Source organism: Xenopus laevis, chromosome 6L (assembly GCF_017654675.1).
Source record: "Xenopus laevis strain J_2021 chromosome 6L, Xenopus_laevis_v10.1, whole genome shotgun sequence".
Lineage (NCBI taxonomy): Eukaryota > Metazoa > Chordata > Amphibia > Anura > Pipidae > Xenopus > Xenopus laevis.
In genome coordinates this window covers 21,985,802-22,001,201 of record NC_054381.1, presented here as the reverse complement: position 1 = coordinate 22,001,201, position 15,400 = coordinate 21,985,802, and the positions used below count along the sequence as shown (strand labels likewise).

General features: G+C 40.1%; 1 protein-coding gene across 1 annotated transcript in view; it reads right to left on the bottom strand.

Annotated features, from left to right (window-relative positions):
- The window catches only part of kif5b.L (kinesin family member 5B L homeolog), a 55,895-nt gene extending 40,723 nt beyond the window's left edge, over positions 1-15,172 (bottom strand). Inside the window, exon 1 of the mRNA XM_018267185.2 lies at positions 14,841-15,172. Within this exon, the coding sequence (XP_018122674.1) occupies positions 14,841-14,966 (126 nt within the window). The 5' untranslated portion in view covers positions 14,967-15,172. The remainder of the gene's footprint in view (positions 1-14,840) is intronic.
- Between the last annotated feature and the right edge of the window lie 228 nt (positions 15,173-15,400).

The following is a 15,400-nucleotide window of genomic DNA, read 5'->3' as shown; positions in this document are numbered from 1 at the left end:
TGCAGTGACCTTTACATTCATTTTCTTGTGTACAAAAAAAAACAAAACACAGATAGGGACTGAATGCATTCAATCACATCACTGAAAACACTTTAGCAGAAGAAATAAAGTGGCTTCTTACAAAATATTTAGAAATGTGATGGGACTGACATATTGAGCAATATTTATACACCTTGGAGAGACTTCTTAAAGGATCTATAGATCACTATTTGTCTTATTGATGAACTAAGCAGTACCACAGATATGCTGTATAAAGATAACAGTAAAAGCTCAATTAAATGATGCAGGAAGTGCCTCATGTTGTTTCCCTGCTCAGTTTTCTCTTAACCCAAAAGAGCAGGAGTGACAGGAGATGTTTCCCGATTCATTACCAAACTTTTGTATGAAGAGGCCCCAAACAGGACAGCAAAAGGTGCTATGCAACACATTCAGTGTAATATAAAATAAGATATTTGTTACCCAGAACAGCTGTATTGTGTGTACACTATATTTTAAATTAAAAAAAAAAAAAATGGAACCCAATTAGAAAAAAATATTTTGTAAGGTACCGGGTCAATTAGTTAAAGGACATACTATAAACTAGATTAAAATGAGCCACATAATGCATATTACATGGCTGCATTCTGAGCAATGCTTATAAATATGCTTGCAATTTCTACCAATAGAGAGATCCATAAACATGCCCTATCCCATTAAAGGAGTTGTTCACATTTGAGTTAACTTTTAGTATGATGTAGAGAGGGATATTCTGAGACAATTTGCAATTGGTTTTTATAATTTATTATTTGTGCTTTTTGAGTTATTTAGCAGCTCTTCAATTTGCATCTTAAACAATATGGTAGCTAGGGAACAAATTACCCTAGCAACCATGCATTCATTTGAATAAGACTGGAATATGAATAGGAGAGAGTGTGAATAGAAAGATGAGGAATAAAAATTAGAAATAACAAATGTGTAGCCTTACAGAGCATTTGTTTTTTTAGAAGGGGTCAGCGACCCATTTGAAAGCTGCAAAAATTCCAAAAGAAAAAGGCAAATAACTATAAAAAATAAATGAAAACCAATTGAAAAGTTGCTTAGAATTTGCCAAAGGTGAACAACCCCTTTAACCCTTTCCCTGCCAGCCGTTTTGTCCTAGATGCGAACATCTACTGCCAAGCAGTTTTTAGATATTTTGCACTCTTTCACTTTAAGGGCCTTTCCTGGGGTGGTCTTTTAGTTAACCCAGGAAAACAATGTATTGTTTTTTTCAGGACAACCTGAACTTTCACAATATGCAAGAATTTTGGTGTAATTCTACTTCTCTAATAAAATATTGGATTCTAAGTGTCAAATAAAATGAAAAAAATCATGTTGCACGAAGAACAATCACATATATCAGAAACATCATTCATTTTATGTACGAGAACACAGCCGATTTAGAAAGGTCTATGTCTCCTGAACGCGACAATACCAAATATATATAGTTTTATGGAGATTTCTCACTTGTATAGCTCAAAATCTACAAGCAGTACACAACCAAATTTCCAAAGCAACACTTCCCAAACGGCATACTTTTGATTTCAAGGCCAAACATTCCGCTAACAGTAGGTTTACCCTAGAAAACTACCCATTACTAGAAAGAACAGATTCTGGTGAATCAAAAATGGGTAGAAATATCTTTGTACTCCAAACCACCAAGTTGCAATTGTTTCCTAAAGTTATAATGTTTTATAGAAATTGGTGAATTTTTTGAAAAATGACCTCAAAGCTTCCACTCTACAGCAACATATCTCCCACACATCATTAGGTATCAATGTAAAACACCCCAAATATAAAATCCTGGGTCCACTGAACAGTTTGATGCCCAATATGAATAGATGTACCCAAGCACGTGGCATAGGAGGCCCCAAAAGGAAGACCCCCCATTTGTTCTGTCATTTCAGATACTGCAAAATCAACACATTTACATCGTTTTGGGGGGCGGCAAAGGTAGAAAAAAGTATGTTCACCCCAGAAAACCATATATTTTCGGAAAGTACACATTCCCCTGAATCCAAATTGGGTATGCATGTCTTTCTACACCAAAGTACCAAGCGGCAAACCATTACTAAAGTTGGTGATTTTGGCGACATTTCCAAAAATCACTTAAAAATTTCTACCCTGCAGCATCGTATTACCCACATACTTTTAGGTATCAAGACAAATCACCCCAAATATGAAAGCCTAGGGTCCTCTGAACAGTTTGATGCCCAATATGTATAGGTGTACCCAAGCAAGTGGCATATAGAGGCCTGAAAAGGAAGACCCCATATGGTCTGTCATTTCAGATACTGCAAAATCAACACATTTACATCGTTTTGGGGGGCGGCAAAGGTAGAAAAAAGTAAGTTCACCCCAGAAAACCATATATTTTCGGAAAGTACACATTGCCACGAATCTAAATTGGGTATGCATGTCTTTGTACTACAAAGTACCAAGCCGCAAATCATTCCTAAATTTGGTGATTTTGGTGACATTTCCAAAAATCACTTAAAAATGTCTACCCTGCAGCATCGTATTTCCCACATACTTTTAGGTATCAAGAGAAATCACCCCAAATATGAAAGCCTAGGGTCCTCTGAACAGTTTGATGCCCAATATATATAGGTGTACCCAAGCACGTGGCATATAGGGGCCCCAAAAGGAAGACTCCCATATGGTCTGTCATTTGAGGTACTGCAAAATCAACACATTTACATCGTTTTGGGGGGGGGGGCAAAAGTAGAAAACAGTAAGTTCACCCCAGAAAACCATATATTTTCGGAAAGTACACATTCCAACGAATCCAAATTGGGTATGCATGTCTTTCTACGCCAAAGTACCAAGCCGCAAATCATTCCTAAATTTGGTGATTTAGGTGACATTTCCAAAAATCACCTCAAAATATCTACCCTGCAGCATCGTATTACCCACATACTTTTAGGTATCAAGACAAATCACCCCAAATATGAAAGCCTAGGGTCCTCTGAACAGTTTGATGCCCAATATGTATAGGTGTACCCAAGCATGTGGCATATAGGGGCCCTAAAAGGAAGACCCCCATATAGTCTGACATTTCAGGTACTGCAAAATCAACACATTTACATTGTTTTGGGGGGGCAAAAGTAGAAAACAGTAAGTTCACCCCAGAAAACCATATATTTTCGGAAAGTACACATTCCCACGAATTCAAATTGGGTATGCATGTCTTTCTACGCCAAAGTACCAAGCCGCAAATCATTCCTAAATTTGGTGATTTAGGTGACATTTCCAAAAATCACCTCAAAATATCTACCCTGCAGCATCGTATTACCCACATACTTTTAGGTATCAAGACAAATCACCCCAAATATGAAAGCCTAGAGTCCTCTGAACAGTTTGATGCCCGATATGTATAGGTGTACCCAAGCACGTGGCATACAGGGGCCCCAAAAGGAAGACCCCCATATAGTCTGTCATTTCAGATACTGCAAAATCAACACATTTACATCGTTTTGGGGGGGGCAAAAGTAGAAAACAGTAAGTTCACCCCAGAAAACCATATATTTTCGGAAAGTACACATTCCAACGAATCCAAATTGGGTATGCATGTCTTTCTACGCCAAAGTACCAAGCCGCAAATCATTCCTAAATTTGGTGATTTAGGTGACATTTCCAAAAATCACCTCAAAATATCTACCCTGCAGCATCGTATTACCCACATACTTTTAGGTATCAAGACAAATCACCCCAAATATGAAAGCCTAGGGTCCTCTGAACAGTTTGATGCCCGATATGTATAGGTGTACCCAAGCACGTGGCATACAGGGGCCCCAAAAGGAAGACCCCATATAGTCTGTCATTTCAGGTACTGCAAAATCAACACATTTACATCGTTTTGGGGGGGGGGCAAAAGTAGAAAACAGTAAGTTCACCCCAGAAAACCATATATTTTCGGAAAGTACACATTCCAACGAATCCAAATTGGGTATGCATGTCTTTCTACGCCAAAGTACCAAGCCGCAAATCATTCCTAAATTTGGTGATTTAGGTGACATTTCCAAAAATCACCTCAAAATATCTACCCTGCAGCATCGTATTACCCACATACTTTTAGGTATCAAGAGAAATCACCCCAAATATGAAAGCCTAGGGTCCTCTGAACAGTTTGATGCCCGATATGTATAGGTGTACCCCAGCACGTGGCATACAGGGGCCCCAAAAGGAAGACCCCCATATAGTCTGTCATTTCAGGTACTGCAAAATCAACACATTTACATCGTTTTGGGGGGGGGGCAAAAGTAGAAAACAGTAAGTTCACCCCAGAAAACCATATATTTTCGGAAAGTACACATTCCAACGAATCCAAATTGGGTATGCATGTCTTTCTACGCCAAAGTACCAAGCCGCAAATCATTCCTAAATCTGGTGATTTTGGTGACATTTCCAAAAATGACCTCAAAATATCTACTCTGCAGCATCGTATTACCCACATACTTTTAGGTATCAAGAGAAATCACCCCAAATATGAAAGCCTAGGGTCCTCTGAACAGTTTGATGCCCGATATGTATAGGTGTACCCAAGCACGTGGCATATAGGGGCCCTAAAATGAAGACCCCTCCTTGTATGTTCTGTCATTTCAGGTACTGCAAAATCAACACATTTACATCGTTTTGGGGGGGGGCAAAGGTAGAAAAAAGTAAGTTCACCCCAGAAAACCATATATTTTCGGAAAGTACACATTCCCACGAATCTAAATTGGGTATGCATGTCTTTCTACTACAAAGTACCAAGCCGCAAACCATTCCTAAATTTGGTGATTTTGGGGACATTTCCAAAAATGACTTCAAAATTTCGACCCTGCAGCATCGTATTACCCACATACTTTTAGGTATCAAGACAAATCACCCCAAATATGAAAGCCTGGGGTCCTCTGAACAGTTTGATGCCCAATATGTATAGGTGTACCCAAGCACGTGGCGTATAGGGGCCGCAAAACGAAGACCCCCATATGGTCTGTCATTTCAGGTACTGCAAAATCAACACATTTACATTGTTTTGAGGGGGGCAAATGTAGAAAAAAGTAAGTTCACCCCAGAAAACCATATATTTTTGGAAAGTACACATTCCCACGAATTCAAATTGGGTATGCATGTCTTTCTACGCCAAAGTACCAAGCCGCAAATCATTCCTAAATTTGGTGATTTAGGTGACATTTCCAAAAATCACCTCAAAATATCTACCCTGAAGCATCGTATTACCCACATACTTTTAGGTATCAAGACAAATCACCCCAAATATGAAAGCCTAGGGTGCTCTGAACAGTTTGATGCCCGATATGTATAGGTGTACCCAAGCACGTGGCATACAGGGGCCCCAAAAGGAAGACCCCCATATAGTCTGTCATTTCAGGTACTGCAAAATCAACACATATACATAGTTTTGGGGGGAGCAAAGGTAAAAAAAAGTGCATTCACCCCAGAAAACCATATATTTTCGGAAAGTACACATTCCCACGAATCCAAATTGGGTATGCATGTCCTTGTACTCCAAAGTACCAAGCCGCAAGCCTTTCCTAAATTTGGCGATAAAAGCAACAGTTTTTACATTTTTGAAAATTGCCTAAAAATATTGCAATTGGCCGCATTTATCTCACCCAATTTCTTACATACAATTCTAAAACACCATAAATACTGATGCCAAGGGTCAATTGAACCGTTTGATGCCCAATATGCATTGATATACCAAGGCAGCTGGCATGTGCGGACCCAAAATGAAAATAGTGCATATGATTTTTCTCTGCTGCCGATTCGCCTTCTGTGAACATAGACCCTTGACTTCATATTATATGCCTCAAGACCCTCCTAACAGCAAAGACCCCCCCAAAACCATATATTTTTGGAAAGTACACATTCTGACGAATCCAAAAAAGATAAAGACGTCTTTCTACACCAAACTGCAAAGCTTTTCTAAACGCAGAGGTTTTTACATTTCTGAAAATCGCCTAAAATTGTTGCAGTTTGCCGCATTTATCACACACACTGTTTTACGTATAAAGAAAAATCACCCTAAATATGGACGTCAGAGGTCTACTAAATAGTTTGATGCCCAATATGCATAGATTTACCAAAGTATGTGGCGTGTACAGACCCCAAATGAAAAACATGCCTATGAATTTTCACGCTAGCCAACTAAGCTGCAGAAAAGAGAGCCCCAACTGTGCGTTATGTGCCATAAGACCCCAAAACTGTAAAAAGACCCCCAGAAACCCATATATTTTTGGAAAGCATATATTCTGGCGAATCAAACTAAGTAAAATAAATCTTTCTATACCAAAGCACCAAACAGCAAAACTATACTAAAGATACATAAGGAACAATAATGCATGGATAAAATTGCAATAAAACCACAAAAATAGCGTAAATCAATGAAATAACAAAATAATTGATCCGGCAGCGTAATTAGTGGCCGAAATCGATTATCCAATAGTCACGCTGTCAAAATAACATGCTTTTAGGCAAAACAAACAGTACAATGAATAAGTAAAAAAAAAAAAAAAACCCTGTTTGTGAGTTTTTGTGTATACATATTTGTGCACTAATAAAAGTTGTCTGAGTGTGCAAATACATGTAATTAAGTGTAAATAAGTGTACAAAATCGACTAAGTGTGCTAAAATAAAAAAATAAAAAAACACAAATTTTTACTAAAATGTTCATGTAAGTGTATAAATGTACTGTAGGTATGTGTAAGTGCAGGTAAGTGTGTAAAAAAAAGTGCACTTACCGTTTTTGTAGCAGGAGGATCGCTGGAACCGAAGGACGACTCCTGGCAGCGTGTCTGCAGAGTTACTGCGCAGCAGGAAGTGACTGGGCGCGTGGTGCGACGAGGAGGAGGTAAGCCAGCAGCAGCAGCGCTTACATTGCGCTTCTGCTACTTTGAAGTCGGATCTGCGACAATCGCGTCGCAGATCCGACTTGACAGCCCCCCAGCCACGTTGCCCAGGGGGCTGTCTACCCTCCTGACTCTCTGCAGAGGCGGCAAAAGCCGCCGATGCAGAGAGAAGGGCTCAGCTGCAAAAGAACGTACGAGGTACGTTCTTGGCAGCCTGAGCCCTGAACCGCCAGCACGTACGCCGTACGTGCTTGGCGGTTAAAGGGTTAAAGGAGTTGTTCTCCTTCAAACACTTAGTTGTTTTCTAGTGCAACAGAAATAACGACTTTTTCCAATTACTTTCTATTTTCTACGTGTGACTGTTTTTCCAATATTCATATGTAATGTGTCATGTTTCAACTTCTAAAGCTGCTCTGGGAGGGGGGGGTCGCCGACCCTGTAAACTGTTCTAAATTGATACATTTCTTATCTTTGTCCCTGCTGAGTAGAATCTCTGGGTTTCATTACAGGCAGCTGTTAGAATTGATACAATAGTTACTAATACTCCAGAGATGCTGCTGAGAAATGTATCAACTAAATGTTGCAAAATTGTAAAAGTTCAGAGTCTCCACCTGAATTAATGAGCTGCCAGACTCAAACTACAGAGACAGGAACTTTAAATTTAGATTTTGAAACAACAGTAAATAAATAATGGAAAGTAATTTTAAAAAGTCTATTTCTGGGGAACAATCACAAAACAACTGAACTGAAAAAAAAGTGTTTGGAAGGTGAACAACCCCTTTAAAATAACACAAAGGCAGACAACTTAATGGAAACAATAACGCAATCTAACTGATGTACAAGTTCTATGCCCTGGATAGGATGACTTTTGATGCTCAGTGAAGTGCCGGGGCTGAATATTCAGGCATGTATAGCTACTAAAATGCAGTAGTTTCAGCAAAACAAAGTACCACCCCCAGGACTTCAGCTTCAGGCCAGAGAGAGAGCACTTACACATTATTTAGAATTTTCAAGCACATTATTTAGAATTTTCAAGCAGGGATGTCAGTATCTCTAGTTATAAAGAACAAGTAAAGAGTAATTAAAAAAAAAAAAAAAAAAAAAAATCTTAAATAGTTGAGGATCTGCCATCAATTAAACACTCCAATTGCACTTCCTAAATTAAACCAAACATAAGTGATCATGTGCTCAATGACAAAAAGCAGATCATTATTTGGTCACCCCAATGTTGGGCTACATTACATATTCAACATGGTTTGGCCTCCAATTGGATACGGAAGGGTCTGTATAGAATCGCTGGAAGAAGATATAATCATGTGAGGAGGATACGAGACACTAGATCATATTTTTCAGTTATCCCAATCACTATCTCATAAGTTCCAATATGGTATCGGTGGAGGCCACTGTTGCTGCCTAAGTGGACCAATCAGCTGCCAGACCAGTAACTAGCTGACAATTCAAAAGCCAATGACAGAGCAGTTTATGGTAATCTTTAAAGAGTCAGTAATAATATTTTGACCAGTCAAATGAGACCAGAACAAAGGTTCCAGGTTTGCCTGGAAATGCTTCTTGCCAACTTCTCATAAGGGGGTTAAAACACTACAGAAAAATGAGGGTGATTCAAACCTACCTATTAAAAAGCATACTGGCCAATCCAGAAAACAATTCTAGGTGCACCTCAAGCTGCAAATACTGATCTTGTGAACATCCAGTGCAAGACTGATTTCATGAACAGCAATGTAGAGAATCTAACTCAAGCCTCCACTAAACCTCAAGAAATGTAGATACGGACATTGTGAAATATAAAGTTTCTCAACTTGAACGATATAATACACAATTCTGGAAGCAATCGCATACATTGATAAATGTTTATGTTATTTTGTTTGCCCACAGCAGATTGCATGCCCAGCCATGAATTACACATACGTCATCTGGAATAAGCTCAACAGGCCATTAGACGTGTCGCTCAAAGCTTCAAGTTCAATTTCTTATATTTTTTAATAATGTGCCTAATCTTGAACAAACGTAACATTAAGAGTGAAGCAATGATATTTTCTACATACTTTGCTGGTTTTCTGCAAGGTAAGGGAATGCAAATTGATTATCATTAACATTTCAAAACATGTCATTATTCTACACTACATCCAACACATTGTGCAACATTTGTACCCATGAAAAAAACAAGGTCCGCTTTTTATTACATGATCACATCATGGTCTACCACTTCCAGTGGTACAAATTTTCTTAGGAAAGTTCCATGGCAGTGTAATTTAATTGACAATGGGCATTCTTCAAAGCCACTGGTTTTAGAACTTTGAATAATGAGAAATTCCCATACGTAGAATTGGTTATTTGCACGCAATTCTGGGCTGCGCTGATCTACTGGTCACTTAATATCAATAAGACCGGCCTTTGGGGGGGGGGGGGGTCACACTGCTCTAGCAATAGTATGTTACAGTAAGAGCATGCAGTACTCACTGAAGATAAAAGGAGATCCCCTATCCATGTATTGATATGGGAAGTCAGAAGTTTTTGCTTTATTTGTAGTATTACAATTGCATACATACATACATACATACATAGACAGAAACAACGTAAGTTAGGATATATATATATATCTATCTATCTATCTCTGTGAGTTGATCCAATGGAAGGCAAAAAAAACCCTCCAATTTGCCTCAGAGGGGGAAAAAATCCTTCCTGACTCCGAATTGGCAATCGAACTAGTCCCTGGATCAACTTGTACTATGAGCTAGAGAATTCCACATCTTCACAGCTTTCACTAGAACAAACCTCTTCCAAATAAAGACGGAACCTTGTTTCTTCTAATCGGAATGTTGAATTCATTTTACAGTATCACTTTGACAAGGCTATTAGAAATCTAAGTGGGCCGCAATACGGGCAGTCATCTCGCGGGACTGCATCAACGAACAGATGCGGCCGCGATCCTAAGAAATTTTTAACCCTGCTCAATCAACATCTCCCCGACTTTCAGCCAGATATCGATCGGGGAAGCCCGACGGAGGGCCCCACACACAGGCCAATAAGCTGCCAACTCGGTCTGTCGGCAGCTTTTATCGGTCCATGTATGGCCAGCTTAAGTGCAGTTTCATCAGGAGCCAGTTAACATGCTACAATGTTCGGGAGTGTGGGAAGAATCCATAGCACCGCTAGCCCTGGATTATCCACTTGAAAAAAAATTCACACACATTTTCTCACAATTGACGGCAGTTTTTACACATTAATAAAATGGATTTGAAACCTGCTGTTAGTTTTATGCCATCAGTGTCTGGTCAGTCTACATGAAGTTACTGAAGAAAGGAAAGACTAGTGATGCTCTGCTGATAAAAATAGAGAAAAGTTATCAAATGTTGCTCCAGTTTTCTCTAACTTTCCTTGTCTTAACGGCTTTGGCCAATGTGAATATCTTCAAAACTTATTAAAAAAACATTTATATTGCATTTGTGAATTTCATTTGTCCATCGTCAATAAAAAAAGTGTTGGAAATTAAAAAAACTTTTAAATTATGAAAGGGCTCAGAAGAGCACTCTAGGCAATTTACCATTAAATGTGAGAATTTCCTTTAAATGCAATTTTCTATTAGATTTCAATCAGGGACCAGCATGGCTACTGCTCTAAAAACCCATAAAGTTCCTGACAGGTACATTTAGCTCTATTAGGCACCACATTGTAAAGTAATGAAACTGAGAAAGCAATCAAACAAAAACACATATATTACAAAATGCATCTGCTTTCATTTAACCACTACTGATTTTTAGCATAGAGCATGTCCCAGTAACGGGGAGGATAACATTCATGACAGATGTGCATACAATATGTCATTTAACAGATGTTAAGACACTTTAATAACAAGCATTCTCAAGATGCTAGGTCTGGACCTGCTGATGGGCTCACAAGAACTGTCCTCATTCAATCACACAGTACAAAGAAATCCTATTTAAACTTAAAAGTGCTGGCAGGACAGAAGCATGGGAATCAGATTTCGGTGGAATACAATAGTTTAGTGCAGGCATGTCACACTCATAACACACAGGGCCAAACTGAGACGAGCACCAAACAACTTCAATGGAGCGAGATCTCAACTCCTGTAATATGAAACTATACAAAATTTTAAAACTCAATAATCATGTGTTTTTATACTTTAGATTTAGATCTAGCAGCTCATTTCTAAATACATATAATCACCTTTAAGTTAACTTGTAGTATGTTATTCTATGCAACTTTTCAATTGGTTTTCATTATTTTTCCTAGTTTTTTAACTATTCGCCTTCTACTTCTGACTCTTTCCAGCTTTCAAATGGGGGGGGGGATCACTGACCCCATCTAAAAAACAAATGCTCTGTAAAGCTACAAATGTATTGTTATTGCTTCATTGTATTACACTTTTTCTATTCATACCCTCTCCTATTAATATTCCAGCCTCTTATTAAAATCAATAAGTGCTTGCTAGCGTAATTTGGACCTGAACAACCAGATTGCTGAGAGCTGCTGAATAAAAAGCTAAATAACTCAAAAACCACAAAGAATAAAAAAAAGAAAACCAATTGCAATTTATCTGAGGATATCACTCTCTACATCATACTAAAAGTTAATTTGAAGGTGAACAACTCCTTTAAACAGGCCAGGTTTCAGAGGTTGAGGGTAATGTTCAAGCGAAAGTCTACAAAGCAACAAATGCTGCAAAATAAGAGAATTTCACATTCACTGCCCCCAGTGTGGCATGTCTGCTTTAGGGTGGCATTGACAACCTATACAGGTACTGTGTATACCACAACTTCTGAAAGACCTTTGTGCACACTTAGGGTCAGGGCACACAGGCAGATTAGGGGAGATTAGTAGTACGGCGACAAACATCCTCTTATTCGGGGCGACTAATCTCGCTGAACGGCCTCCCCTGCTGGCTAAAACGTAAATTGCCGGCGGGATGGCATTCATTTTCCGAAGTTGCCCAAAGTTTCTTAATGAGGCAACTTTGGACGACTTCACAAAATGAATCACGCTAGGTGGGAAGGCAGTTCGGGGAGATTAGTCACCCCGAAGAAGAGGAGATTTGTCGCGGGGCAACTAATCTCCCTGAATCTGCCTGTGTACCCTGACCCTTAAATGCACAGCCTATAAAAACCAGAGAGTTGCAGAGTGGGTGCAATCCAACTAGAATTGACTATTTACAGAAGGCCCCAGTGCAAGAAATCCATCTGTTGTTTTAAATCCCACACCTTGAGAGTTGTAAAGAGATGATGGAATCTGTAGCCCTGGAGATCGTTGTTCTATTGAAACTGAAGTGTGACCTCTGGGGAGAGAAGAGCCTTGCCAGAGGCCAGACACATGAATCAAAGAAAATCAGTAGCCTACCCACACTGGTGAACAAGCCTATATACTCCCTGTATGTTCCACAAGCGAGGTGGGATAAAAAAAATTATATTGTGTGTACATATATGAAGAAAATAGACAGCACTCATCAGGTCTTTAAAAAGTGAAAAGATATATTATCAAGCCCAAATTTCAGTCACTTCCTGCGTGACCGTTTTCAAGGGAATACAAACAGAAAAGTATACCCCTGAAAAAGGTCACAGGTAGCCAAAACATTGGGCTTGAAATAAAACTATTTTTTCACTTTTGAATGACCCGATGAGTGCTATTATTCTCTGTTTTCTTTTACATTGATTATTCAGCAGCACCCTGGCATTTGATTTTTAGCGACGTGTACATAAAATCAGAACATACATGCAAAAAAAAAAACAAAAAAAAACAGCACCAATTGTCTTTGCACACAACTTGTATCATGACATGGTATGCATAACGGGCGTTTCGTCCCCATTGGCACCTTTCTCAAGGTACACATACACTTAAATCACTACTTAACCTCCGTCCACATTGTTTGTAACGTGCCAGTGACATAACCAATAAAATTAACCCTTGTATGGCTGGCCACTAACCAGCATATATAGTGTTAGTGTGTGATATTGTATGGTGTGATCCCATACGGACATATAAAATACATAGAATTATTATTGTGCTAAAATCTCATATGTATTATTAAAGTGCTAAGCAATACTAAAGATTGTTTTAAAAACAATTTCAGCCGTACATTTTACTTATATGATACAGACATTTTGGCCCATCTTCTGACCTTTTTCAAGGATGTCCTTGAAAAAGGTCCCCAAGTCGTATAAGATGCCATCACAATAACAGAGCATGCATTCACAATTTAAAGAGTACACTGATCCTTCAGCTAGATATATATTATATTTCTTGCCATAATACAGCAGAGTCTGCCCTAGTAGGACTGATATTTTCACTCTTAATGGGATCAAACGTATTCTTGTGGGTGGCAGAAATGTCAAAGAATGTGGGTTAATAGCAGGACTTCCCCCAAAGTGGCTCTTCAGGTTTTGCGGATCTGCAGCCTTGTAGAGCCACAAGCTGGGAATGGGTGGACCGGGAAGAGTTGGGACCTGTGCAGCGTAAAGCAGAGACACAAATGCTTCAGCTGTCAGATGCTGACAGTTGTAGTTTAAAGGGATCCTGTCATTGGAAAACATGTTTTTTTCAAAACGCATCAGTTAATAGTGCTGCTCCAGCAGAATTCTGCACTGAAATCAATTTCTCAAAAGAGCAAACAGATTTTTTTTATATTCAATTTTGAAATCTGACATGGGGCTAGACATTTTGTCAATTTCCCAGCTGCCCCCAGTCATGTGACTTGTGCCTGCACTTTAGGAGAGAAATGCTTTCTGGCAGGCTGCTGTTTTTCCCTTCTCAATGTAACTGAATGTGTCTCAGTGAGACATGGGTTTTTACTATTGAGTGTTGTTCTTAGATCTACCAGGCAGCTGTTATCTTCTGTTAGGGAGCTGCTATCTGGTTACCTTCCCATTGTTCTTTTGTTTGACTGCTGGGGGGAGGGGAAGGGAGGGGGGTGAAATCACTCCAACTTGCAGTACAGCAGTAAAGAGTGATTGAAGTTTATCAGAGTACAAGTCACATGACTTGGGGCAGCTGGGAAATTGGCAATATGTCTAGCCCCATGTCAGATTTCAAAATTGAATATAAAAAAAAAAAAATCTGTTTTCTCTTTTGAGAAATGGATTTCAGTGCAGAATTCTGCTGGAGCAGCACTATTAACGGATTAATTTGAAAAAAAAAAAAAAAATTCCCATTACAGTTTCCCTTTAAGGTTGAGGCAGAGACACAGACACATAAAAGAAATCGCTCTCTTTAGGTTTTCAGGGCAGCAAAGGCGATTTAGCGTACCGTGAAATAAACTGGATCTTGCCAGAGTCTTTCATTTGTTCCTGTTCTCCGGGTCGGACTTTTTGAAACCATGTAACAGAATTTGGGTTTCCTCCGGGTCTGCTGCTACATTGTTTCAACAGTCAGAACCAGCAGAGAATGTAAAGAGACAGATATAATAACGATTGCATTCCCCAAGGGAAAACATTGGAAATCTGTAGGACAGACACTTTTTGTGCAGCCACAATGAAAGGAAGGGAATGTTATAGTTCAGCTGCTGCTGCAGGAGGATGGCACTGCTCATTCATCAGGAGGCTGATCATTACAATTGGCACTTGGAGCTGCACCAGCTGAATAAAGCAAGGGCAACTCCCATGTGTGAGTGATGCCGCCTCACCAGCGAGCTTTCTGCCATCTCTGACTGTCAGCTGACTGCCCTACACCAGACAGTTAAAGCCCCCATTGAGCACCAGCAATGTGGCAGCTGCAAGTGACACAGAGGCAAAACACAAAGCCCAGGAGTTTCACACAAATAGCCCTAAATAGAGTATTAGAGACTGGAGTACAAGGAGCCTGGGTTTATGGCTCCAGAGTTAATGAGGGCTGCTGGGAGTTGCTGCTGGGAGTTGCTACTGAAAACAAAACAACAGCTAATTTAGGGATTGTCCCCCCCCCCCACAAAGTAGCGATAAGGGCCCAGCCTTGTACACTCACCGCCATCACCACAGTATCTTCCCCTTGAAACTTGGCCACATACTTGTCCCCTCTGACAACCTCGGAATTGTTCAAAGGCCTGAATCGGCACATCACTTTGATGCTACACTCCGCCGGGTCCGCCATCTTGTCCGCCCCTTTCCCTCCGCCACCGGAACGGGGCACAGCCGAGCACACAAATAGGACACCGGCGGCAGCTCCCGCTAATAAGTTATTTTTATGACGCTGAAACGCCGCCGACACTCCCCGCAGCCGGTGAGTGAGTCGCCAAGCTTGGTGGGCGGAGGGATTAGACTTCACTTCCCATCCAATATGGCAGCCATGGCGGTGACGCGACGCAGGCTCCGCCTCCCCTGGCGGCTATAAGCCGGTGATGTCATCCCCGCCCTGAGTCCAGCTGCCAGCAGCAGAGCGCACGCGCACATTCAGGAGAGTCGGTAGGCGGGGCGTGTTCGTGTTTGACGTAGTGCGGAAGCGCAAGGGGGATCTGTCACTGTGACTGCTCCATGAGATCAATTGTTTTTTTTCCCCTTTGCTTGAGGAGTTTGGGTTGGACAGCA